Source organism: Oncorhynchus mykiss, chromosome 13 (assembly GCF_013265735.2).
Source record: "Oncorhynchus mykiss isolate Arlee chromosome 13, USDA_OmykA_1.1, whole genome shotgun sequence".
NCBI lineage: Eukaryota > Metazoa > Chordata > Actinopteri > Salmoniformes > Salmonidae > Oncorhynchus > Oncorhynchus mykiss.
Window position 1 is genome coordinate 42,963,102 of NC_048577.1, and position 27,589 is coordinate 42,990,690.

A 27,589-nucleotide genomic window follows, 5' to 3' on the forward strand; every position below is an offset into this window, starting at 1 on the left:
AACCACTAGGAGTAACAGTAGTAAGCAGGGTCTGGAGACTCGTAGCTCCTCCCCAAACACAAAAGGATTGACCAACCGCAACCTAAGTCCCTCCCCTCAGATGCAAAGGCACACCTCGTCCCAGAGTTCCATGGAGTCTTCGGAGTCTGGCCAGTTGTCAGGAGAGTCAACAGAGAGGAATAGGGAAGAGTACGCCATGATGGCCGATCTACCAAAGGTCAAGCCTGTCCTCCAAAGGGAGCGGCTTCGTCATGTGGGACAGACTCCAAATCTACCCTCAGGGAGACAGGAGCTCTTCAAACCAGCAAGGTTAGGGTTTTCCATTGTTGACCGCAAGGTAATGCTGTAAGAGGGAGTTAAGTGGTTTCTCCCTCTGTATTTCAGATGTGACATCAGTATTGTGTCACTGACAGTTTTTTAAGTATTCATATGTTGTATCTAAAGTCACGTGTGTGATGTTTCAGCCACTCCCTCTCCAAGCATCCCTCCAGAGAGTGGCTAGATGACTCAGGGGACCTAGAGAGAAACCACATAGAATGGCATAATGGCAGCAGCGGTAGACTGTCTCGAGCACACTCGTCCACCTCTTTGCAAATGCAGGTGAGTCGTTCCGCCAATTCAGTGCCTTTTGAGAAGTGTACGTTTTATTTAACCTAATTTTAACATTCTGTCATAAAGAGCACATGTTCAACTTCATGAAAAACTAGTTTTCCCATCTCAAGAAGTTAATAAAAAATATATAGTAAGTGCCAAATAAAGTAGCAGGGTTAACGATTTCATCTTAAATCAGCCATAAATCCCCTTGTGACAGGGGGAATGGAAGCTTGTTGTGTGCAACACGGAGTGACAATTGAATGCAAACTTCACAAAAAATGACAAATGTTAAAAATGTGTAGCCTGTCTCTCTATGGGTAACAGGGTTGATGTGTTATGCTCAACCCACTCAGTTTTACACCACAAAACACCAGAAACTTTTACACTAATAATTACAATCTCCTCCTTCACAGAGGCCCCACAGCCCCACTATAGAGGAGGAGGCCAGTCCATGGAGGGCACAACATAGCTCTTCCTTGGAACAAATGCAGGTACAGGTCTACTTGTGTGTGCTTTCTGTAGACTATATCAAATTGTACATTGTTTTATGGAGGTTGTCTAATTTAATGCAGAAGGTGTCCCATGTACACAGGTCATCAGACTAATTTTCCTTCAGTTTACATAAACTAAACTTCCTCTACTAAGGGGCATGGCATGTATATGCCTTTTCTCATTTGGGTAAAAGTCTGTCCTCCCATCCTCTCTCCTCCGTGATCCGGAAACCGTTGTGATTGAGGAGATGTCAATTCCTTAGTAGGCGAACGGAAGAGTGTCCTTCTCGATAGCCACCTTTCATCGAGGATAGTCATGTGTATCCTACCAGAGTCTTTTGCAGAGATGATTAGAAATCTGCCACACCCTCTTTGAACCAGCTTTCGTTTTGTCAGAGGAGAAAAGCATGCACATGTTTAAAAACAATATACTACATATCGTTTTATCTATACATTCTACACGTTCCCTCTCTACACTGCCTCTCCTCGATTACCTTTTACATTTTTCAAAAGGAGGTGAGAGGATGGAGGAGAGAGGATGCAGAAGTTGAGCAAATCCAATTTAGAAAAGGCCAGAGTGCACATTCACCTGCCCACATCCAAACTTCCTTCTCCGATCCTATTATAGAAGGGCTTTTTGGCTTTAATATTTATTGCCCCGTTGCTGCTTTGAATAATGGTCAACATTTAGTATTTATTTACTCACACGCTTATTAGTGTACAGCATATCTAATCTGAATGATGCGTTTTACAATGTTTTCCTCCTGCATGCAGTCTATTTTGTTTACAATGTTACAAACACATATCGGTCTATTTATTCAGGTTATGAATTCAAGAAGTTGTGATAAACTGGTATATGCCTGCTTTATCAATTCAAATGCAGTGTGACTTCAATGCTTTATTTTAACATTCCTAAATTTAATTCAGACTTTGAAGTATGCTGGTGGGTTGTAGGTCTGTTTCTTTCACCTGAACCCTACTGGGATTTCATAGAATGAGCTTGGTCTACAGTGGCTGCTGGGGCATGTGTTTCAAATTGTTGGCCTGGGGTGTAATCGTTAGTCCAAACCGTTGGGAACGTGTTGCAACTTAAACGATAGTTTCTATTGGACGAATGCAGGTAAGTCCCTCCCGTGTGATACCTTTTGCTACCGTTTAATAAACGTTTTGCATGAGAATCGGCGTAAAATAGCCTCCTAAGCCTCCCAAGATTTGACCTAGTCAGCATAAAGAATCTAGCTACTCAACTAAGGAATGTCATAAATTCTTTGATGTGTATTTTAGTAGAAGCTATGTGGTCTGGAAGTAGGTGTCATTGGTTGCTTTTTTGGCAGTGTACAGTCTATATTTCAATATTCAAGTATTCTGAGAAGCCTACTGATCACTTGATTGGTTAGCTTGTTTGCTCAAACGATTCTTACAGATCTGCCCAGGAAGTGGTAAACAGGGCGAGAGTGTAGAACGAAAAACCTCGTAACAAACGGCAGGGAAGTTGTGAAATTGTGTCTTTCAAGAGTTGTATGTGTCAACGACGTCTATGATCTTCAGTTTCTGTTGAAATAGTCCATGGGAAATACATATGATCGATAAGATACGTTTCACCGACCAAGATGGGTAGAAATGGCGGGGTTTGTTTTATTTTTTAGCCTTCCTGCTAGGCAGACAAGTTTTTAAGCGAACGGGTCAGCAGGTAGAAAACTGAAGCAATAATTATTCAACCCCGATCACATTGGTACAAAGTAAAGTTGTTGGACGAGTAGGCTATTGCAACTATTTTTTATTTAAGTGTTTACTTGTTTTTCTCTCAACTGCCTCCTGGGTCCTACGAACATGACGGTACGTTTGCTCTTGTGCCTTGATGCCACGACTTGAATTACATTTCACATTTTTTTGAGCCTATAACTGAACCGTGTTCCAAGACATTGTTGCAAGAATGTTTAATTGTTCGCGGCAACATGGAACATTGGGGTTAAAATGGTTACATTTTAATTCGGGGAGTGGGTGTGTCTGTATTCTTGTGTTTCGTGGCCTTTAATTCTTTTTATAGTTTGTTTTCTATACATCACGTTGTTTTTTTGCGTGCCTGTGGCTGTAATTTATGCCATTGCCAAGGGCTGCCAGGGCTAATCAAAAATGTATGCGTATTGTATTTATGTCAGCGCATTAGGGTTATCCAATTGTTTACTGTTCTTAAGTGTCAATTGAATTGGAGCAACATTGAGCTCCATATGTTGACTGTTTGCATGTGCAAACGAACACCTCACCCCAATCGTTTGTTTTGTTAGATCCCTTATAATTTAGAATCTTTGTAATTGGCCTTTGAGGAATCTATAAATGCACGATTATTCAAACAACATATAGTTTATCCCTTCAAATTAATAAGCAAGTGTTTTTAAGGGTATACTTCTGTGTGCAGGTGGGTCATCCTCATCCTGGCACTTCGAAAAACGTCTATTTGCTGAAATAACGTTAACAGCTTGTCAACAATGTTTCCTGTTGCCAACTAATAGTTTATTGCATCTAATTTCAAAACTATATTAAAGCATTTGTAGGGTAAATGTTTTGAGACACACATACACACACCAGTATGCTCATAGTTACCACGGTGACACATTTTATTACCATTAGTCAACTCATGGGAAGGTCGTTCTAAGTCTACCTCATGCTGTAACCATACATCTGCCTGTTAATGCTCCTCAGACCTTGTAATGGTTTTGCTGGAACAAAGCACAGTGGTGGTTACAATGTGACAACTTATGAGTTACAGTGAGAACAGGCAGTGATGGAGGGTTGAAGGAGATCAAGACCCACACTGAGGAATGTAGATGGAATAAGTTTCCTAATCTTGATCCAGGATCACCTCTGTAAACTACCTCACAGGTTTTCCCCTGCTCCCACCACCCTCAAACTGAAAGGATTCCTAGAAATAGTTGAGGCTGCAGTGGTTAAATATCAGTAACACATGAGTCTGATTTTTAAATCTATAATCCATGTTTGAACCCTAGAAGCTGTTACAGTATTAGTGATGTAGATGGTGAAACCTCTGGTCTCATTCTGACTGTAGATTTAATGACCTTGCAAATCTCTACATGGTGTTCTGCTCTAGTTCCCCATGTCTACGTTGATTATATTACTGTTACCTTAGCAATCTTCTCTCATCACCCAAAGGCGTGCTTTTTTGTTGTTGCTGTTGCCTTTAACACTTCTAAAAACCCTCAACTTCCATGTCCTCACACATTTGAATGTACACGTAGGCGTTTAACATGGTGCACTAACTGCATGAAACGCCTGTTGGTCTTTGTATTGTGAACATCCTACACTGGCATCCTTTGTTCTACTTTTGTGTTCGTCTCACTTCTTCAAAACGGTTCCGTTAACCTGACATTTTGTCTTTCCTTGTAGCCCGACCTCCTTAACTTCAAGAAGGGATGGATGTCAAAACTGGATGAGAATGGAGAGGTGAAGTCAAGTTTTTCTTCATTTCTTATCACTTTCTTTCTTGTCTTATTTAGTCAGAAGTCATGTGTCACTTGTTTATCTGTTTTCTTCTTTCTTTCTAGCACTCTTCCCTTCTGCTTTCTTGTTGGATTCCTCTCTTCCTTTCTCTCGCCTTCTTTCCCTCTCTCCTAATGAGAAAGCTTGTGCGTAAGGCGATAGCTGCAGACTATCCATGTGTTATCCCAGTAATAGCTTGGTGTGCCCAGGCAGGCACAACCGGTATGTTCTAGCAGGATAAGACTGAGTATGAAACGTCCTCATATGAGCTTGTGGCTCATTGTATCATCTGTGTGCTAGGTTAGTATGTTATGTGTTTGAACTCATTTTGAATTCACAGTACAAACACTCAGATGACCCATAGATCACTTTAAGCACTCTTATTATACTTGTCCTAATGTCTTAAACACTGTGTACTCCATAGGTTTCATTGGTCCATGTTAACTTGATTTGAATGATGTCTTGCTGTGAACTGTCACTTAGCTGCTTGTGTATTAATGTGTCGGATTGGTCGAATAGTGCTTGTTTAATTGGTGGCTTGTCTGTCTGCAGTGGAAGAAGCACTGGTTTGTGTTGACCGATGCTGGTCTGAGGTACTACAGAGACTCTGGGGCGGAGGAGGTACGTTTTCAATGGCTTCAAAGTTATTTTTACTATTGCAATAATTGTCTTAGGGATACATTGTGAGTTATTGATATGTGTCTGTAGTCTTACCTGTTTGTTCCTAACTGTGTCTTACAGAAGGATGATCTGGACGGGGAGGTTGACCTGAAGTCTTGTGTAAAAGTGTCTGAGTTTGATGTAGAGAAGAACTATGGATTTCAAATACAGGTGAGTGTGTTTTTCACTGTTCCAATTACACTGCTCAAAAAAATAAAGGGAACACTAAAATAACACATCCTAGATCTGAATGAATGAAATATTCTTATTAAATACTTTTTTCTTCACATAGTTGAATGTGCTGACAACAAAATCACACAAAAATGATCAATGGAAATCAAATGTATCAACCCATGAAGGTCTGGATTTGGAGTCACACTCAAAATCAAAGTGGAAAACCACACTACAGGCTGAACTTTGATGTAATGTCCTTAAAACAAGTCAAAATGAGGCTCAGTAGTGTGTGTGGCCTCCACGTGCCTGTATGACCTCCCTACAATGGCTGGGCATGCTCCTGATGAGGTGGCGGATGGTCTCCTGAGGGATCTCCTCCCAGACCTGGACTAAAGCATCCGCCAACTCCTGGACAGTCTGTGGTGTGGCGTGGGTGGATGGAGCGAGACATGATGTCCCAGATGTGCTCAATTGGATTCAGGTCTGGGGAACGGGCGGGCCAGTCCATAGCATCAATGCCTTCCTCTTTCAGGAACTGCTGACACACTCCAGCCACATGAGGTCTAGCATTGTGTTGCATTAGGAGGAACCCAGGGCCAACCGCACCAGCATATGGTCTCACAAGGGGTCTGAGGATCTCATCTCGGTACCTAATGGCAGTCAGGCTACCTCTGGCGAGCACATGGATGCCACCCCACACCATGACGACCCACCGCCAAACCGGTCATACTGGAGGATGTTGCAGGCAGCAGAACGTTCTCCACGGCGTCTCCAGACTGTCATGTCAGTCACATGTGCTCAGTGTGAACATGCTTTCATCTGTGAAGAGCACAGGGTGCCAGTGGCGAATTTGCCAATCTTTGTGTTCTCTGGCAAATGCCAAATGTCCTGCACGGTGTTGGGCTGTAAGCACAACCCCCACCTGTGGACGTCGGGCCCTCATAACACCTTCATGGAGTCTGTTTATGACCGTTTGAGCAGACACATGCATATTTGTGGCCTGCTGGAGGTCATTTTGCAGGGCTCTGGCAGTGCTCCTCCTGCTCTTCCTTGCACAAAGGCGAAGGTAGCGGTCCTGCTGCTGGGTTGTTGCCCTCCTACGGTCTCCTCCACGTCTCCTGATGTACTGGCCTGTCTCCTGGTAGCACCTCCATACTCTGGACACTACGCTGACAGACACAGCAAACCTTCTTGCCACAGCTCGCATTGATGTGCCATCCTGGATGAGCTGCACTACCTGAGCCACTTGTGTGGGTTGTAGACTCCGTCTCATGCTACCACTAGAGTGAAAGCACCGCCAGCATTCAAAAGTGACCAAAACATCAGCCAGGAAGCATAGGAACTGAGAAGTGGTCTGTGGTACCACCTGCAGAAACCCTCCTTTATTGGGGGTGTCTTGCTAATTGCCTATAATTTCCACCTGTTGTCTATTCCATTTGCACAACAGCATGTGAAATGTATTGTCAATCAGTGTTGCTCCCTAAGTGGACAGTTTGATTTCACAGAAGTGTGATTGACTTGGAGTTACATTGTGTTGTTTATGTGTTCCTTTTATTTTTTTGAGCAGTGTATTTTCTATGTTATGTGAGGATGAGTGACAGGTATTTGAATGATCTCTTTCTCCTTCTCTTTCCCTCACCACATCCTTTCCATTTCTTACTCTACTCTTCTCTCCTCTCTGTCGGTCAGACGAGGGAGGCAGTTGTCACACTGTCAGCTATGACTGCAGGGATCAGGAGGAACTGGATTGAGGTTCTGAGGAAGAGTGTTCGGCCCAGCAGCTCTCCAGACCTTACACAGTGAGTTCCTCCTCCCTCTGTGTCCCAGCTGGCAAATACACAAGTCACATAAAGAGGCCTATTGTTTTCTTATACTGGTGTACAGGTGGGCTACTAAGTCCTTGGGCAGTTGTGGATTACTTTGTCTCATTAATCATTTGTAATGTTATGTTGCTTACATAGTGAATCACCAGGGATTTATTTTATGTAGTGATATTGTGTGATAGGGCTGTTGCGGTGACCATATTACCGCCACACCGGCAGTCATTAGTCATGACCGCAGTAAAATTACACGTGACAGTTGAGTCATGGTAATCTCCTCTTATGTACTTGGGACGTGCTTTGGTAGTACCCAAGTTGCTAACAACCATCAGGTCCTAATGACCTGGTACTCAGGGCTCTATTGTCCCTCTAACCACTCTGACAGCAATTCAAACGCAATCAAAAGTCGCATCCAACACTAATCATCAAAACAGTCTCATGCTTTTAAAATTCACCTTACTGTGATGATGAATTTGAAGAAAGAAGTTCAACAGCAGGTTGAAACTGTGAGTAAAACATGGTCATTGTGGATGTTGGTTCAAAGCCTAAGACAAGGAAATGGACAGCGCTTTCTAAGATTCATTCACAACACCCATACTCATATTTGAGCTTATGCATAGGCCTATATGAGCCCAAGCCGGAACAAAAACCCTGAATTAAAATTGATTGAGCTGTTACACAATACACAAGCATGTTACACATGGCAGAAAAACATTTTTAAAATGATTTAATTGGTCTTTAACCGAATTGGTCTAGCCTATAGAATACTCACTTGATGAGACAACGGTTGTGCAGCCTGAGGCAAGGAGCAGACTGCAAACTTTTGTTTTGCTACTTTCTCAAATCCTCAATAGCCTGTAGTCACATCATGCAGCCCATATACGTTTTGATTTCTAAGGTTTGTATCATTCACAAAGTTGCCAAATAACTATAAATATAGTGTATAGGACCTGTTTCAAATGATAGCTTTTAAGCTCATATGCGCACTCATTCCGAATGGGGAAAAATATACTTTCTATTTTATTCAGCTAAGTTAAATTATATTATTCTAAGTATAAAATCATATAATATAAAATGATGGCACCGGACTTATCTTGTCAGCCTAGTGAACAAGTCTATGGCATGGAGCATAGCCAGGCATAACATGCAGTAGGCCAACTGATATTCTGTTCTCCTCAAATACATGTTGTTATCTTGTTTCTTTAGACCTGACTAAAATAAATAATGGATTATTGTGATGGTGTATGTTGATTTATTACATTATTTTTATCTAGATTTTCCAAAGGTCTGCATCAGTGGCTTGTATGTGTGGAGGCCTGGAGATGCTAAATGTGTTTGTTAATTAACTGTCAATTACCGTGAGGCAGGCAGTCTTTTGCATGACAATAACTGGCTGACAAAATGTAATGATGGCCACAGCCCTATTATACTGTCACTTTATCAATCTGCGCTCTCTCTCTCGGTCTGACTTTGTCTCTCCCTGTCCTTCCTCTCCTCCAGACTGCCTGACAGCAGTAGTGACAAGGAGAACTCTCGCTCCCTGGCCTCCACTCATCGACCACCTTCTCGCCACGGTGATGCTGGATCAGAAATCACCACCTCTGTACGCCGATTTGACTGTGTTGAACTGTCACCAGTGCCCATCCCCTCCAGCCCTCTGCCAGCCACTCAGAGAGAGGCAGGGGAGGGGCAGGGCAGGGAGCACGCCCAATGGCAGGAGGAGAGGAGCAGAGATGTGACCAGTAGCACATGGGAGCAGGTGCTGTCGAGGAAAGGGCCGGGTGTAGGCTCAGACCCCAGGATAAGAGCAGAGGAGGAAATTGAGAAAAAGTGGGCAGAGTTTGAGCGGCTGCCACTAAAGGAGATGAGGTCACTACTGCCAATGGGCTCACGGTCCAGCCATCCAGCCAATGAGGCGCTGCAGAGGGAGGTAGTGCGTGGAGATGTTTTTCAATTTGCAAACACAATAAATAAATGCAAATTTACTCTTCATCTAGATGATTCACCTACAGATGAAGTTTAACTCTTTAACACTAGGCTTGCTCTATTATGCATGCGGGATGGTAATCAGGCCCTCTGCAGTAATACTGACTCTGTCAGCCTTCAAAATACCAAGGAGGAGGGTGTAATAGGGGCTTAGTTAGCAATACCGGTTTGCCCGGAAAAATAAAGTAAGACATTTCTCTGGTTCTAGAACTGTGAGTTTATCAGATGTCGATAGTGGAAACACTGCTGAAAGTCTCATTCCATCTTTGAGTGATGTGTCATGTGATAACATTGTATAGTGTTCTGTTGACTACTGTGTCTTCACGGGGGTAGTTTTAGGACTCGTTCAGACCATACAATCATATCATGGGGTTGCTGGAATCTGATCCAGATGAATTCACTCCTTGCACTGTCCCTTTGTCTATGATCCATACAGTCCCTAACATTCCCTTTGAGACACATGACCTGATGTTTGGGATTGATATGACTGCATGGAATATGGCATTCAAATCCCCCTTCACTACTCGCATGTCAGTTTGGTTCAACCCGGTAATTACATACCCCGCCTCCTCTTTCTTTCAGTGAGCTTTACCGCCTCTCTACCTTTGTGACACTCAGGTGGCGTCTCTGAGGCAGCAGCTGGAGCGTTTGCAGGGAGGAGGGTGTGGTGGGGGGAGGGTGGGGGGAGGTAGCTGTGGTCGGGAGGCTACGTGCGGCCGCAGCCTTCAGGCCATGGAGCGGGCCCACAAACAGGTCCTGGAGGAGCTGCAGAAGCAGCATGCCCGCGAGACCCGAGAGCTGGAGAGGGACCGGGACCGGGTACTGAGGGAGGAGACCCAGGACACAGCAAAAGGTCAGGGCTCACAGGATCATGGGGTCAAGGGTCAAAATTGTACATCGATGTCATTAGCACCCCAATTCAAGGACTTTTGTTTGAGGCGTGTGACGTCAGAATGAAACAGTCAACACCACAGCATTTCATCACATCCTCCCCTTTCTCTCTGTGGTTTAGTTATGGAGACACTGAAGAAGGCCCACAAGGAGGAGCTGGAGAGAGAGGTGGAGAAGGCAAAGAGGCTTGGTGGAGGGAGTGCCAACACACAGACCCTACGCACACAGCAGCAGTGAGTGCTCAAAACACATTCCTTACACGCACCTTCACATACATAGTACACCCTTTCTTTGTACCATCATTTAGTGACAAGCACATTCTTTCCATTCACTTTGCAGTCTGCATGGTCAGATGGATGAGAGAAAATGTTGGTGACGATGTTGCTTTCCCCCCCAAAAAATGTATTTGCATGATCTCTCAAGGAACTACACTGGACCTTGCGCAAACTGGAAAACGCATATCCCAAGTCCGCATTTATTATAGCTGGGACTTTAATAAAGAAAATCTGAGGAAAATGCCACCGAAGTTCTATCAACACATCGCCTGCAGTACTCGCACTTTAAAAACTCGACCGTTGTTACTCTCCCTTTCGGTAGGGCTACAAGCCCTCCCCCGACCTCCCTTAGGTAAATTGGATCACGACTCCATTTTGCTACTCCCTATAGGCAGAAGCTCAAACAGGAAGTACCCGTGCTAAGGTCTATTCACTGCTGATTTGACCAATCGGAATCCTTGCTTAAAGACTATGATCACACGATCTGGGACATGTTCCGGGTTGCCATTGACAAGAACATTGACAAAAGGCACCTAAGGACTCAGACCATGAGAAACAAGATTCTCTGGTCTGATCAAACCAAGATTCAACTTTTTCCCCCGAAGGCCAAGCGTCACGTCTGGAGGAAACCTGGAACCATCCCAAAAATATCTAAAAACCTGTTTTTGCTTTGTCGTTATGGGCTAATTAATGTGTGTAGTTTGAGGGATTTCTTAATTTTTGAAATCCATTTTAGAATAAGGTAATGTAACAAAATGTGATGAAAGTAATGGCGTCTGAATACTTTCCGAATGCACGGTATACACTCCGGACTTCAACATCGCTCATCCTAATATTTCTTACTTTTTAGATTTGTGTGTATTGTTAGATATTACTGCACTGTTGGAAATACGAACACAAACAGTTTACAGGTTACTGAATTTAGCTCTGCCTGAAGTATCCCCTCCTGTGCATTTTACCACTAAGCCTATGGTCCGGGATGGGCAAAATTACAAAATGCCATAAAGGTCCATATCAAAATAAACTACAAAATACCTTTTTATTTTTTCAAATGTATGTCATTAAAATAGATGTATTTTAAAATACAAAAATGTATTTGCAGTTAGCCGCCCCGAACTGCAACAATGTTCTCAGTAAGGGTTACAAAAACATTTCCCTTGCCATGACTGATATGCTAGTTGAGCAAGTCACTCTGGATAATAGTGTCTGCTAAATGACCAAAATGTATAAGTGAAAATGAACATACCAAAATAAACTTCAAAGCATACTGGGTATTATTATTGGCCTTGTTTTGGGGTGGAGCTCAATAGAATAATACTCAGCATGCTTTGCAATTGTTTATTTATATATACATTTCTATTTAGTTCATTTAGCAGATGCTCTGATCATGCTATAGTCAAATAACATTTTGTCACTTGCGCTGAATACAACCTGTGTAGACCTTACTGTGAAATGCTTACTTACAAGTCCTTAACCAACAATGCAGAAAATAAGTAAATAGTAAATAATAAAATAAAAGGTAACACAATAAAATAACTATAATAAAATAAATAATAAAATAACTATAGCAAGGCTATATACATGGGGTACCGGTACCTAGTCAATGTGCGGGGGTACAGGTTAGTCGAGGTCATTTGTACATGTACAGTGCCTTCGGAAAGTATTCAAACCATTTACTTTTTCCACATTTTGTTACGTTGACTGGGGGCAATATTGAGTAGCTTGGATGAATAAGGTTCCCAGAGTAAACTGCCTGTTACTCAGGCCCAGTTGCTAATATATGCATATCATTATTAGTATTGGATAGAAAACACTGAAGTTTCTAAAACTGTTTGAATGATGTCTGTGAGTATAACATAACTCATATGGCAGGCAGAAACCTGAGAAAAATCCTACCAGGAAGTGGGAAATCTGAGGTTTGTATTTTAACTCTTTGCCTATCGAATATACAGCGTCTATGGGGTCATTGCACTTCCTAAGGCTTCCACTAGATGTCAACAGTCTTTAGAACCTTGTTTGATGCTTCTACTGTGAAGGAGGGGGGAATGGGAGCTGAATGAGTCAGTGGTCTGGCAGAGTGGCATGAGCTGGTCACTCGGGTTCATGTGAGAGTTAGCTTGAGTTCCATTGCATTTCTGAAGACAAAGGAATTGTCCGGTTGCAACATTAGGATATTTATCATAAAATCTTCAATAAAGATTGATTCTATACTTCGTTTGACATGTTTCTACGGACTGTAACGGGACCTTTTGACTTTTCGTCTGCTCGCGCGTCATGAATTTGGATTACTGGGTTAAACGCGCAAACAAAAAGGAGGTATTTGGACATAAATGGACTATCGAACAAATCAAACATTTATTGTGGAACTGGGATTCCTGGGAGTGCATTCTGATGAAGATCATCAAAGGTAAGCAAATATTTATGTTATTTCTGACTTCTGTTGACTCCACAACATGGCGGATATCTGTATGGCTTGATTTGTTTGAGCGCTGTACTCAGATTATTGCATGGTGTGCTTTTTCAGTAAAGCTTTTTTGAAATCTGACACAGCGGTTGCATTAAGGAGAAGTGTATCTATAATTTCATGCATAATAGTTGTATATTTTATCAATGTTTATTATAAGTATTTCTGTAAATTGATGTGGCTCTCTGCAAAATCACCGGATGTTTTGGAACTACTAAACACAACGCGCCAATGTAAACTCAGATTTTTGTATATAAATATGAACTTTATCGAACAATATTTACATGAAGTCCTATGAGTGTCATCTGATGAAGATCATCAAAGGTTAGTGATTCATTTTATCTCTATTTCTGCTTTTTATGACTTCTCTATGGCTGGAAAAATGGCTGTGTTTTTCTGTGACTAGGTGCAGACCTAACATAATCGTTTGGTGTGCTTTCGTCGTAAATACTTTTTGAAATCGGACACTGTGGTGGGATTAACAAGTTTATCTTTAAAATGGTGTAAAATACTTCTATGTTTGAGGAATTTTAATTATGAGATTTCTGTCGTTTTGAATTTGGCGCCCTGCACTTTCACTGGCTGTTGTCATATCGATCCCGTTAGCAGGGTTCAAGCCATACGTTTTAAAGCCTTCTAAAATGGAAGGGGAAAAAAATGTTTCTCAGCACTCTTCACAAACTACCCCATAGTGACTAAGCGAAAACAGGTTTTTAGACATTTTTGCATTTTTTTTACAAAAATATTCAGACCCTTTGCTATGAGACTTGAAATTAAGCTCCGGTGCATCCTGTTTCCATTAATCACCCTTGAGATGTACAGGCTTCCTTTTCATTCTGTCATTTAGGTTAGTATTGTGGAGTAACTACAATGTTGATTCATCCTCAGTTTTCTCCCATCACAGCCATTAAACTCTGTTTTAAAGTCACCATTGGTCTCATGGTGAATTCCCTGAGAGGTGTCCTTCCTCTCCGGCAACTGAGTTAGGAAGGATGCCTGTATCTTTTGTAGTGACTGGGTGTATTGATACACCATCCAAATTGTAATTTATAACTTCACCATGCTCAAAGGGATATTCAATGTTTTTTTTTTTTACCCATCTACCGATAGGTGATCTTTACAAGGCATTGGAACACATCCCTGGTCTTTGTTGTTGAATCTGTTTGAAATTCACTGCTCGACTGAGGGACCTTACAGATAATAGTATTTGATGAGGTAGTCATTCAAAAACCATATTAAACACTGAGTCCATGCAAGTTATTATGTGACTTGTTGAGCCCATTTTTACACCTGAATGTATTTAGGCATGCCAATACAAAGGGGTTGAATACTTACTGACTTAAGACATTTCAGCTTTTCATATTTTGATTAATTTGTTAAATTCTAAAAACAGAATTCTACTTTGACATTGTGGTATTGTGTGTAAGCCAGTGACACAATTTAATCTATTTCAAATTCCGGCTGTAACGATGTGCAAAAAGTCAAGGGATCTGTTGCGCATACAATGTTAATGAACATGACATTACGTGTGTGTGTGTGTGTGTGTCAATTATGATTTTCTTTTTGTATTTGTGGTTAATAGGTGTGGGCAGAGGTTTCCATCTAAACCACTGTTGTACCAAAATGTTTGTACCAAACCACTGTTGCACCAAAATTAAAACCTAATTACTCAGAACAAAGCACACCCACCCTCACCACCATTTTCACGGTTAGATTTTTCAAAAGACTGTGTTATTCATGTAATGGTCTGCCATGTAAACACAACATGGCTACTACTGTTTTGACTGTGCACAGCCAGTGCAGTGTGTCAAGTTTTCTACAGAATACCAGTATTGTCTCCAGTTTTGCTTTTAATCTCTGGCATAATATAGTATTTACTGTAATATACAGTTTATGTAAATTAAATGTTTTTATCCTCTCTCGTCCCCTCAGGTTAGAGACCCAGGCCCTGCAGAGGGAGCTGTCTGGCCTGTCTGAGAGGTACTCCCAGAAGTGTCTGGAGCTGAACAGGGCTGAGCAGAGTAACGGGGAGAGGGAGAAAGACATTACTTGCAAGGAGAGCGAGCTGGAGCAGCTGAGGAAAGAGAACCAGGTGAGCCAGGAGTCTGGAGGTCAGCTGGTCCTGTGCATTTAGCCTAGTCTACCCTAACACTTTTCTGTTATAGACAAGCAATGCCTATCCATATGACACATTCAGCGGTTTGTCAGTATGCTCAAATACTGTCAATGTTTTCACCTTTCAGGACCTACAGGCCCGTTTGACAGAGGAGATCAGCCGCATGCGCTCCATTGTCACGGGCCAGGGGTCGGAGGGTGTTTCCCATAACAACCAGGACAGGCCGTCCTGTGAGCTGGAGGTGGGTCAGGAAGAGGGGAGGAGATAAGATGTAGAGAGCCCCTCAACCATAAGCCTCTACCTACAACAGTGACATAGGGGGCACTTCTCATGTTTGAATAGAAAGGGAAGGGATTATGAAAGGCAGCGTGCAGTTGGTTACTATGTAGGGCAATGCCTTGAATCTGTGTGGTGTGAATTTTTACATAAATGCATCATTGACTGTACACTGAAACACACTGCCCCCTGTTGGATGCTGTGCCCCATGGAGACACCAAAGGTGTTTGTAACACACAAGTTAATTTGTTAAAGGGTGACTGCACTTCCTGATTTGGCCTAGTTTTTAGATTTGGTTCATTTAAGAAATGCTTGTGGCCATGACTAAATTCAACCGAGAGTTGTTTTGGGTTGTGGTTTGATTGTGTGTGTGTGTGTGTGTGTGTGTGTTCGCAGGTGGGAAGAGTGAGTTATTTTGCCACTTAGCTTCAGTTGGCTATTGTGAGACCGTGGCAAAATTGGTTTGACTTTGGATAGCCTACCTCCGGGGCTAGTTGAATTAATACACTTTATATTTGGAGGTTAAGTCACTGAAATTTGGAGCTATTGGACTTTTAACATATTTTACCATGTACATTGTGAAATTTACCGATGGTCCCTAACTAGTGAACCCAAAGTTGCCACAGGCGTTACGATCGGGTTGCTTGCTACTGTACTCCGAAGTGATGATTACCGGATGTGGGCAGGATTGAAACAAACCCAACTTTAATTTACGCTGAGTTGCGGTTAAGATGACAAGTCTCACAAAACTCTATTTTGGATGAGACTGACTTTATGACCAAAATCATCCTATTTACACTTTGTAGTCAATTTTGACAGAGTAAATGTTTCTTCTAAATAATGTTTTTATGGACAGTTGCTATTTGTTTGCTCAGTGTCTTAGATGTTGGGTTGATCACTCTTGTTAGCTTGTAATAATATATTTTGTTTTGTCACAGGTTCTTCTCAGGGTGAAGGAGAATGAGGTGCAGTACTTGCACAAGGAGATCAGCTGTCTGAGGAACGAACTTCAGTTCCTGAACACGGTACTGGTTCACTGTGTATTTGTTTGCAGGCATAAAGGTCTAATGTTTTCATCTGTAGACGGGTTGGCTGACAACGTCACAAATGATGCGTGTGTATCGATGTGGTCGGAAGACATGCATTATAATTCTGACCGGTCAGATGACTCGGGGCATGTCCATGTAAAAGGACCCATAAGCACCAAATGAAAGATAAGAAAATATATTTTTGGGAAATTAATGCATAAACCAGATTTCCAGCCAATGTGAGTAAAAAATATTTAAAAAACATTCACGACAGGCCTGATGGAAAACAACATTTTTTTGGTAAACTTTCCAAATCGACACAACAAAATACACTAGACAAGGTGGCATCTTTTTGTGTCGGTAAAATGACGCAAGAAACGTCAGTGGAAAAGCTTTTATGCGCAAATATTGCTATGATATGTAGGTAAACCTGGAGTCGGGATGACGTTGTGTGGTCTTCCTACTACGACTCATCGGGAAAGCATGCTGTTTATTAGGAAAGCATGCTGTTTATTAGGAAAGCATGCCGTTTATTAGGAAAGCATGCCGTTTATTAGGAAAGCATGCCGTTTATTAGGAAAGCATGCTGTTTATTAGGAAAGCATGCTGTTTATTAGGAAAGCATGCCGTTTATTAGGAAAGCATGCTGTTTATTAGGAAAGCATGCCGTTTATTAGGAAAGCATGCCGTTTATTAGGAAAGCATGCTGTTTATTAGGAAAGCATGCCGTTTATTAGGAAAGCATGCCGTTTATTAGGAAAGCATGCCGTTTATTAGGAAAGCATGCCGTTTATTAGGAAAGCATGCCGTTTATTAGGAAAGCATGCCGTTTATTAGGAAAGCATGCCGTTTATTAGGAAAGCATGCCGTTTATTAGGAAAGCATGCCGTTTATTAGGAAAGCATGCCGTTTATTAGGAAAGCATGCCGTTTATTAGGAAAGCATGCCGTTTATTAGGAAAGCATGCTGTTTATTAGGAAAGCATGCCGTTTATTAGGAAAGCATGCTGTTTATTAGGAAAGCATGCCGTTTATTAGGAAAGCATGCCGTTTATTAGGAAAGCATGCTGTTTATTAGGAAAGCATGCTGTTTATTAGGAAAGCATGCTGTTTATTAGGAAAGCATGCCGTTTATTAGGAAAGCATGCCGTTTATTAGGAAAGCATGCCGTTTATTAGGAAAGCATGCTGTTTATTAGGAAAGCATGCTGTTTATTAGGAAAGCATGCTGTTTAGTAGGAAAGCATGCTGTTTAGTAGGAAAGCATGCTGTTTAGTAGGAAAGCATGCTGTTTATTAGGAAAGCATGCTGTTTATTAGGAAAGCATGCTGTTTAGTAGGAAAGCATGCTGTTTAGTAGGAAAGCATGCTGTTCAGTAGATTACAGATTAAATAAATGATGAACTTCAAAGGGTGGTGAAAATTCAAGGTGTTGAGCTTTATGCTGGTTTCCAATATTGAGGGTCTTGTTCTGGTGACATGATCATCAATGCTTGGCTGTTTGACAAATAGAAATTCTCACTTTTTTATCCATAATAATCTCATCATTTAGGGTCATCTGCGAGCTATTGGCTTGAGTGCATTTGCCAATACCAGAGTGGGTACACTCGCTATATAACGCAAAAACTTTGTGAGAACCATCAGTAGAGTTGAAAATGTGATGGAAACTCATTTAACTTGTATTTTTTATTCGGTACCACAAAATATATGTTCATGTGCATTACGTCATCACGCACACACAGCCTTTTATCCACAAGTCAATTTGATGGAAACACCTCTGATGGGAAAATGTGCATACTCTTGTTTTTATGCATATTTTTGAATATTCACATGACAATCTGTCGCCAATTTGATGGAAACCTAGCTATTGATACATTTTCAACCATTTTCCAATTTAAAAATGTGGCATAAGTGAAGGCCTTGATTTGTGGATAAACAGATGGAAAATGAGTCTTAGAAAACATCTACCAGAAGAAGTATTAAAAGGTATTAGAAATGCATCAAAACACAGAACGTTGAAGTAAAGACCCCTGCCAACTAATATCAGCACTTTGTTTCATTTTGGAGAAATTGTTTACCTTCTGTAAATCTAAGAAATATTGCTTTGTAGTTTCATTACCAAAAACTAAGATATTTTCAAATTTCTCTCCCTCATGAGCAGGGAAGATAATGAAAGTTCATACAGTTGTTGTGGTAATTTCCTGTATTACTAAACATTGAGAGAGCAAACCACACACAAGTCAGAGTTATATTATAAAGTCCATCTTTTAATTATGAGCTTCACCATAACCCTGTTTGACTCTCAGATCAATTCAGTGTCTATAAATGAATTCTCTGAGAGTGCTTACAAAACAGTTCTTAGTATCATTTATAGCCAAGACACACCCATCTCAACTCACATGACGAAACACAGATCTTAGTATAATTTATAGCCAAGACACACCCATCTCAACTCACATGACGAATAACAGATCTTAGGAACATTACAAAGGAAGACTTTACTTGAGAGAGGTGTATCCCATAGCCAGACAGCATTAGCTATAAATTATCGTTCAGTTTGGTCTCCTAAACAAAGTTCTTATCTCGTTCTTGGTACAACATAGTACCAAACCATTACCTCATCCAATGGCATATATCAATTGTCAATTCTAGATACTCCCATCTCAAATACACCCCCTCCTGGACAAGATCAGGTAAGACAGTGAGCCTCTTAGGTCATATACCAAATCAAGATCAGGGCAACCTCAGAGGGGACATACAATAGTTACAGACACATTCCCATCAGAAGACAAGCCTCCATTCTGTCCTCCTCCCCTTCTGATATTCTTCATAGCATCACATGGTTTAACAGATACATTGACATATGAAGGCAAGCCTGACCTCTCCCCTCTCTGGGCCCCTAGTGACTAAGCCCTGGAGAAGAGAGAGGAAAATGCAACTGCCAAAAGAAAACATCCTAATGACAAATATCTCACACAAGCATTATGTAAATAAAACATCTTATCTATGTTACCCAACTAATTCTGATTCAGCCACGACATAGTGCATTTGGAAAGTATTCCTTGACCTTGACTTTTCCCACATTTTGTTACATTTCAAAAATAAAAAACATCCTCATCAATACACACAATACCGCATACAGTAAAAGGCACATCACAGCCCTCTTGGAGTTTGCCAAAAGGTACCTTAATGACTCTGACCATGAGAAACAAGATTCTCTGATGAAACCAAACTTGAACTCTTTGGCTGAACGCCAAGTGTCAATTCTGGAAGAAATTGGGCACCATCCGTACGGTGAAGTGGTGGTGGCAGCATCATGCTGTGGGGCTGTTTTTCAGCAGCAGGGACTGGGAGACTAGTCAGGATCGAGGGAAAGTTGAACGGCACAAAGTACCGAGAGATTCTTGATGAAAAGCTGCTCCAGAGCACTCAGGACCCCAGACTGGTGCAAAGGTTCACCTTCCAACAGGACAATGACCCTAAGCACACAGCCAAGACAACGCAGGAGTGGCTTTGGGAGAAGTCTGACTGTCTGGGTGGGCCACTCAAGGAGCCCAGACTTGAACCCGATCGAACATCTCTGGAGAGACCTGAAAATAGCTGTACAGCGACGCTCCCCATCCAACCTGACTGAGCTTGAGAGGATCTGCAGAGAAGAAATGGGAGAAACTCCCCAAATACAAATACAGGTGTGCCAAGCTTGTAGCGTCATACCCAAGAAGACTTGAGGCTGTAATCACTACCAAAGGTGCTTTACCAAAGTACTGACTAAAGGGTCTGAATACTTATGGAAATGTGATATTTCAGTTTTTTTCTTTTTTATACAAAGAAATTCTAAACCTGTTTTTGCTTTGTCATTATGGGGTATTGTGGGTAGATTGAGGAAAATGCATTTTAAAATAAGGTTGTAATGTAACAATGTCGGAGAAGTCAAGGGATTTGAATACTTTCTGAATGCACTGTAAGGAACAAGTAATGGTCGACCTGTCAATTAGTTATAGTGATTTTTTGAATTATTAAGTGGTTAAATCTCGTTATTACAAAAAAATCTAAAGGAATTACTGCAACTGAATTTGCTATAATGGACAATCGGAAGTCACAAATAGGACTGTTGCAGTGACCGTTTTACCGCCTCACCTGCAGTCATGACCACAGTAAAATTCCACGTGACTGTTGATTCACGATCTCCTGATATGCAATCTACACGTGCTTTGGTAGTACCCAACTTGCTAACAACTATCAGGTCCTAATGGCCTGGTGCTCAGGGCTCTATTGTCCCTCTAACCACGAACATCAATGCAAATGCAGTCAAAAGTAACATAAAACACTTATGATCAAAACTGTAGGCCTATTATACTTTTAGAACTCACATCACTGTGATGATCAAGTTCAACTGCAGGTTGAAACTGTGTAAAACATGGTCATTGTGGATGTTTTTTCAAAGCTTAACAATGAAATGGACAGCTCTAAGGTGACGATAAATTCAAAACACCCATATGCATATTAGAGCTTATGCTTACGCATAGGCTGAATTATTAGAATTATGATTGTGTCATTATACAATACATAGCCTACCGCATATTACGCATGGCAGAAAAAAACATCAAACCAAACAGATGTGCCAAAGACATTGCTCTAGCCTATACTCCAAAATTAAACACATTTGAGTAATCACCTTTGAGTGTGAACTGTTGTTATACATACTGGTTACATTATGCTGTTCTCCAACATTTCTATCCATGAGTCTGGGAGAGAATGACTAGCCCTAAGCATTGCAGTTGGTTCATTGATTGTGCAGGGCTATTTTGAATAGCCTAGTAATGGGGATTTAAAAATTATATATATTTTCATAATTAATTGGGTGAAACACAACCTTTTTAGCTATACAGAATCTCACCCCCATGCATTTCCATCTCCTACGCTCTCTTCTTTTTATTCATTTTTTCGAGCGTGCAGAGGGACTGTCAACAGTTTCATCAAGTATGTTTTGTTGCGAAAACATGTTACTATCGATGTTCCCGAACAGATTTCACTTGGTTTCACAAATGTAAGCACTGGGTAGCTGCAGGAACAGGGTTGGGGAGCCCATGGCATACAGAGTACTGGGTAGCTGCAGGAACAGGGTTGGGGAGCCCATGGCATACAGAGTACTGGGTAGCTGCAGGAACAGGGTTAGGGAGCCCATGGCATACAGAGTACTGGGTAGCTACAGGAACAGGGTTGGGGAGCCCATGGCATACAGAGTACTGGGTAGCTACAGGAACAGGGTTGGGGAGCCCATGTCATACAGAGTACTGGGTAGCTGCAGGAACAGGGTTGGGGAGCCCGTGGCATACAGAGTACTGGGTAGCTACAGGGTTGGGGAGCCCATGGCATATAGAGTACTGGGTAGCTACAGGAACAGGGTTGGGGAGCCCATGGCATACAGAGTACTGAGTAGCTGCAGGAACAGGGTTGGGGAGCCCATGGCATACAGAGTACTGGGTAGCTGCAGGAACAGGGTTGGGGAGCCCATGGCATACAGAGTACTGGGTAGCTGCAGGAATAGGGTTGGGGAGCCCATGGCATACAGAGTACTGGGTAGCTACAGGAACAGGGTTGGGGAGCCCATGGCATACAGAGTACTGGGTAGCTACAGGAACAGGGTTGGGGAGCCCATGGCATACAGAGTACTGGGTAGCTGCAGGAACAGGGTTGGGGAGCCCATGGCATACAGAGTACTGGGTAGCTGCAGGAACAGGGTTAGGGAGCCCATGGCATACAGAGTACTGGGTAGCTGCAGGAACAGGGTTGGGGAGCCCATGACATACAGAGTACTGGGTAGCTACAGGAACAGGGTTGGGGAGCCCATGGCATACAGAGTACTGGGTAGCTACAGGAACAGGGTTGGGGAGCCCATGGTATACAGAGTACTGGGTAGCTGCAGGAACAGGGTTGGGGAGCCCATGGCATACAGAGTACTGAGTAGCTGCAGGAACAGGGTTGGGGAGCCCATGGCATACAGAGTACTGGGTAGCTGCAGGAACAGGGTTGGGGAGCCCATGGCATACAGAGTACTGGGTAGCTGCAGGAACAGGGTTGGGGAGCCCATGACATACAGAGTACTGGGTAGCTACAGGAACAGGGTTGGGGAGCCCATGGCATACAGAGTACTGGGTAGCTGCAGGAACAGGGTTGGGGAGCCCATGGCATACAGAGTACTGGGTAGCTGCAGGAACAGGGTTGGGGAGCCCATGGCATACAGTTTGGGCAGAATATCACCTGTTGCTCAGCGAGAGCATGCCCCTCAAACCGTGTGAAGCATGGAGTGAAATAAGTGTTGTGATATTTATTTCTCAGCTGCTCATAATAAGCACATGCTCTGCTATGAAACCGAAGTGGCCTATCCGTCATCACTGGTGGGAAAGCGCGCAGCCTCCATTCACTATTCAAGTGCATACAGATGACTTGTCTTTTCCCCCTGTTCCTTCCCATTTGATAATGTGCCGTTCTAAATTAAACTAATTATACATATTAGTAAAGACGAGCTTCAATTTAGAATAGTCTGATGGGTAAAAATATGATCACTTGAGAGAACAGCTGTGCAGACTGAGGCAAGGAACAGAGCACTAGCTTTTATTGCTACTTTCTCAAATCCTCAATAGCCTATAGTCACATCATGCAGCCCATATGTTTCTAAGACATTCTAAGGTTTGTATCATTCACAACTAACATTGCCAAATAACTCTAAATCTAGTGTAATAGCCAGATAACATGCAGTAGGTCAACTCGTATTCTGTTCTTCTGAAATACATTTTCTTCATATCATGTTTCTTTTGACCTGACTAAAATAAATAATGGATTTATTGTGATGGTGTATAATCAATTTATTTATTAGATTTTGCAAAGGTGCGCGCGCATCAGGTGTAGGCAGCTTGGAGGCCTGGGGATACTAAGCGTGCGTGACAATAACCTGCTGACAAACTGTCATGACCGCCACAGCTCTAGTCACAAACACGTTGGGTCACCTGCTACTGTTTTCCCTTACACTGGAATTCTGTTATGTTCAGCTCATAACTGTTTTACTTTGTCTGATGGTCAAACCAAGCGTGTTAAAAATGTCTGTCTGGACAAGCCCTCTCTCGTTAATGTCACCTCTCCCAGCTCTTACTTAAACCTACCCATGAGCCCCCTCTCTTTCCATTAACTGTAACTAGCATCCTCACCCACTGAGCACCGACCGACAAGGGATGTCGAAATTTGGTCAGTCTACCCTAGCCTTGATGTTAACGTCCGCAGATAGGTTCAGATTTGGTCAGTCCACCCTAGCCTTGATGTTAATGTCCGCAGATAGGTTCAGATTTGGTCCGGCTCATCATAGACGTATTTCACAAGTTTGGATAGTACAGTGAGTAGAACACAGCGTGAAGTCAAATACAATACTTTTATTTACATTTTTTATTTAACTAGGCAAGTCAGTTAAGAACAAATTCTTATTTACAATGACGGCCTACTCCGGCCAAACCTGGATGACGCTGGGCCAGGGACCATGATGTAATTTCGTTATCGTAATTCAGTTACCAGGTGTAAATCCACTTCACGTACTGTACTTCAATAACCGAAATAAACTCAAGGTGCCATGTCATAGCTGACACCGCATTCTTTCTGCAGACATGTTTGAATCTTAATTCGGGGAAGATATTTAAGAGTTTTGAAAGAGTGAAAAAAAAAAAGGAAAAATTCCGTTACTGTGTAATTAGCCACAACAAGCTGCCATATGGGGAATCACAGGTGGCTCATTATATCTTATTGATACCATGTTTTGTTTTGACTGATGTCATGTTTATGCTAATATGGCTAGAATTCGCTAGCTAGCCAACAACTAGCAATGCATTTGAGTGACAAAATAGTTTATCGGTTGTCAACAGTCTAAGCAACCCTGTTCCTGATGTACTGCAGGATTTTGTTCCAATTCCAATGACCAACTGAGCTAATTGATCAGCTCGGTGACTGCCTAAATTCAACACACCTGGTCTTCAAGTCAGTTCAATCAAAAACATGAAGTGCCTGCAGCACTCCAGGACCAGGGTTGCCAACCCCTTCTGTTTTTCCCCATAGCTACACATGTGTCGGTTTTGTTTTTAAACCATGTGTAGCTGGAGACTACTTTAACTCTACACACAAACTGGAATGTTAATCTACAAGTTAGCAAAGCTATCTTGTGTGGTTGCTGGCTCCAAGTTAATCACAAGAGCAAAGAAACAAGTCCTCAGGCTCTTCTGTCCATCCCAACATTGTATGTCTGCCCAGAGTGGAAGAGGTATACTCTGTCCATCTGATAAACCTCTGTCTGTGTGCCCTTACCCCTATAGGAGAAGCAGTCGGCCTGTGAGCGGTATAAAGAGGTGCACGGGGAGCTGAGTGGTATGAAGCGCAGGAGCGAGCGGGAGATCCAGAGCCTTAGGGAGCACCTGAGATTGGCCATGGTTGCCCTGCAGGAGGGCCAGAAACTAGGCAACAGCCTGGAACACTGAGACACCGCCTCAAGGGCTGCTCAGAGACACAGAGGTATAGCCGTAGCTCATTATTAAGAGATACATACTCATGCTCACACAACTTTGAAATAGTTGATTACATTGATCTTCTATGATGAAACTGTAATTGCCTAATTTTGGGGGGTTTTCTAGTTGTGTGGGCACAATGGTGACTGAAATAGGAGAGGAGCAGAAGTCTTCGCACCAGAAGATGCCGGCTCGGGGGATCACGATAGTGCCTTAGCTTTCAATCATTCAGCCGATGAGCGGCATAGACTAGTATCAGCTGATCGGTCATATTACACTGGGTTGAACAAATTTTTATCTGCACTTTTTAAACTTTTTTCTGTTGTTGATGTGCGAGAGTGAGTGCATGAAAATATTGGTCTGAGAAACTGGATTATTTGTGGAAAGACTGTTGCTGTGATGTATTTGTGACCTGAAACAGCACTGGATTACCTTTCTCTGCATACCTACCTACATGTAGACCTACTATTTACATGTTGACAGTAGCCAACATATAAACAGTTGGTCTACATGTTGGCTACTGTCAAAAGCTGAATAAGGAAGCAGGATATAATTCTCGCCAAAAACAAAACTATTTTCATTTGAGCGTGGATTTGTACAGACTGAGTCATTCCATGCCATTTCAGCAAGCCATGACACCCACCATCTCAAGATTGTTCCAAAATAGTTTCTGTAATTGGCAACGGGAAAGATTGACATTCCTGAAACATTATTTTGTTGAAACTTAATTTGATCTCTGAGAAAGGTAAGTGATTGCACCCAAATTGGATTTTTTATTTATTTATAGGATTCAAATTTGGACCAAACTTCTTCCTACTAATGAGTAAGACATGACGAATCTAATAACATTGTCAAAAGCCACCCGCAGACTCACCACACAACACATCACATGCCAATCCAACCTCAACAACCAGTAGACAGTATCAGTTCTTTATGTTTTAACAAGTAGTATGAAGTTGCTGCTTGGAGTACTGCTTCTCCATACTATGTAATGTATTCCCTATGAATCTGGTGCTGATTTTTTTTTTTTTATCCCCTTCAGAGAAATGAGTAATTGAAGTTACTTGCATTATTTACCATAAAGTAGTGTGAAAGTACTAGGTTTTGACCACTAGATGCCGTGGTCCTGCTATACTGCCGCACTCATCAATTTTTCTGGTCTCTTGTGTTTATTGAATAGATCACAACATTTCCTTTGCAACTTTGTAAACACAACCAATAGATTTGGCTCATTATGAAAACACATTATGTGGTCATCCTCGATTTCAAGCCAGTCCTCTATGAAAGCAATTGAGTTTGTCATTTTATGCTTAATGTGTCCAGGAAACTGCCCCCTTGTGAGGTTTATTCCCTTCAAAAAAGGTCTGGATTAGTTCCTGTTAGACCATAACTGGTGAACAAGAAAAACATTTAAGCTATAGCAGTTCTAATGGTTTCAATATTATGGTCTTCAATGGTTTAAGTCTCAAACATACAGTGTATAGTGTTTTGTAATGGTATTGGATTGGATTTAATGCTAGATTTCACTAATCACAATGCTGTTTCCTAATAATTTTATTGAAAAACATGACTGCAATGTATTTTATTAGGGTTGTCACATTTTAGTCCCTAGCCCATTTCTCCAAAGTTTTGGACTTGTAGAAGAAGTATTCATATGAGAATTGCACCATAGGGATAGCTCTCTCAGAAAGCTGCCACTTATTGGAATATTCAAGGAACTTGTTGAACATAACTGAAACTATACTAGATGTTGGAGTGGTATTGGCATTTTTTGGGGCCTTACTCATTGGTAGGAAGAAGTTTAGTCCAATTTGGGCACAATCAATTAGCTTAATTTATGAGATCAAATTATATATTAACAAAATAATGTTTCAGGAATGCTAATCGTATCTCTTACAAATATCTACATAAACAATTTTAGGACCGTTTGAGACGGTGTGTTTCAAGCCTTTTTCTTGTGCTTTTTGAGGTGGAACAACCTTAATGTTGTATATCAACAATGGTTTCTCGGTGATTGTCATTGTACGCATTTTACTTCGCAAACCAATTTGTATCTTTATTCAGTGTAATATATCATCTTACAATGTGGGTCGCCATTGTGAAGTTAAACTTTATAACAATTTACCATTGGGATTGATACAGAGAAAGTGGTTTGGTACTGTAAATTCCTGGGAAGCCAACTTGGAAATCACTCATTCCTCTGTGTAGATACAAGTCATTTGAATGTGTGCTTTCTGTTTCATATAGTGCCTTCTGTGACTGGAGAATTGCATGTAGAAGTTCGATGAAATGTCGTCTTGCAAGGATTTTTGATGAGGCTAAGAAGATGCATGTTGCGATCCTTTCCCAACCTCCGAACATTGTGTAGGCATGATTGTTTGTGCCACAAAATGTCTAGTGTTGCGTCAATGAGCCATTGTTTTTTTTTTTTTTGTATCATGTATTTTGTGAGGAGATGATAAAGTAGACAACTGTCTTTTGACAAGTGTTTTTAATATTTAATGTAGGGCATGTGATATCTTTGTAAAGTACCCTCGTTTTACAAGCAATAAAATGCATGTTTATACACCCGTGTGATTCATCCATATTCAGCTGATTTACACTAGTCTCAGAACTCTGTACTAGGCCTAACTCGTAATGGTTTATAGGCTAGTCTAATGGCATGAGTGAGGTCGGGCACTGATGTTGGGTTATTAGTCCTGGCGCGCAGTCGGTTTTCCAATTCATCCCAAAGGTGTTCGATGGGGTTGAGAGCGAGCCCACATGAAGCAGATAAATGTCC

The 27,589-nt window shown here is 41.8% G+C and overlaps 1 protein-coding gene across 5 annotated transcripts; it reads left to right on the forward strand.

The window, feature by feature from the left end:
• On the forward strand, positions 1–27,375 carry LOC110486447 (TRIO and F-actin-binding protein). 5 transcript variants are annotated; one of them, XM_036942439.1, is made up of 15 exons: positions 1–309; positions 465–600; positions 1,008–1,085; positions 4,488–4,544; positions 5,133–5,201; positions 5,322–5,411; positions 7,104–7,213; positions 8,735–9,167; positions 9,839–10,073; positions 10,233–10,344; positions 14,783–14,942; positions 15,094–15,207; positions 16,181–16,267; positions 24,619–24,814; positions 24,934–27,373. In XM_036942439.1, exons 1-14 carry the CDS (start codon positions 101–103, stop codon positions 24,778–24,780), a joined length of 2,052 nt encoding a protein of 683 aa, XP_036798334.1. In that variant the 5' UTR covers positions 1–100; the 3' UTR covers positions 24,781–24,814; positions 24,934–27,373. The 5 variants fall into 5 exon arrangements, with proteins under 5 accessions (XP_036798334.1, XP_021413734.2, XP_036798335.1 ...); XM_036942440.1 differs by having other exon boundaries at positions 3–309; positions 27,055–27,375; XM_021558059.2 differs by having other exon boundaries at positions 2–309; positions 8,735–9,164; positions 24,619–27,373.
• Positions 27,376–27,589: the final 214 nt, after the last annotated feature.

Coding starts and splice junctions, on each gene's coding strand:
- LOC110486447 (XM_036942439.1), top strand. CDS start 101: ATGCAAAGGCACACCTCGTCCCAGAGTTCCATGGAGTCTTCGGAGTCT. Junction 4,545..5,132: donor AACTGGATGAGAATGGAGAG/GTGAAGTCAAGT, acceptor GTCTGTCTGCAG/TGGAAGAAGCACTGGTTTGT. Junction 5,202..5,321: donor GAGACTCTGGGGCGGAGGAG/GTACGTTTTCAA, acceptor TGTGTCTTACAG/AAGGATGATCTGGACGGGGA.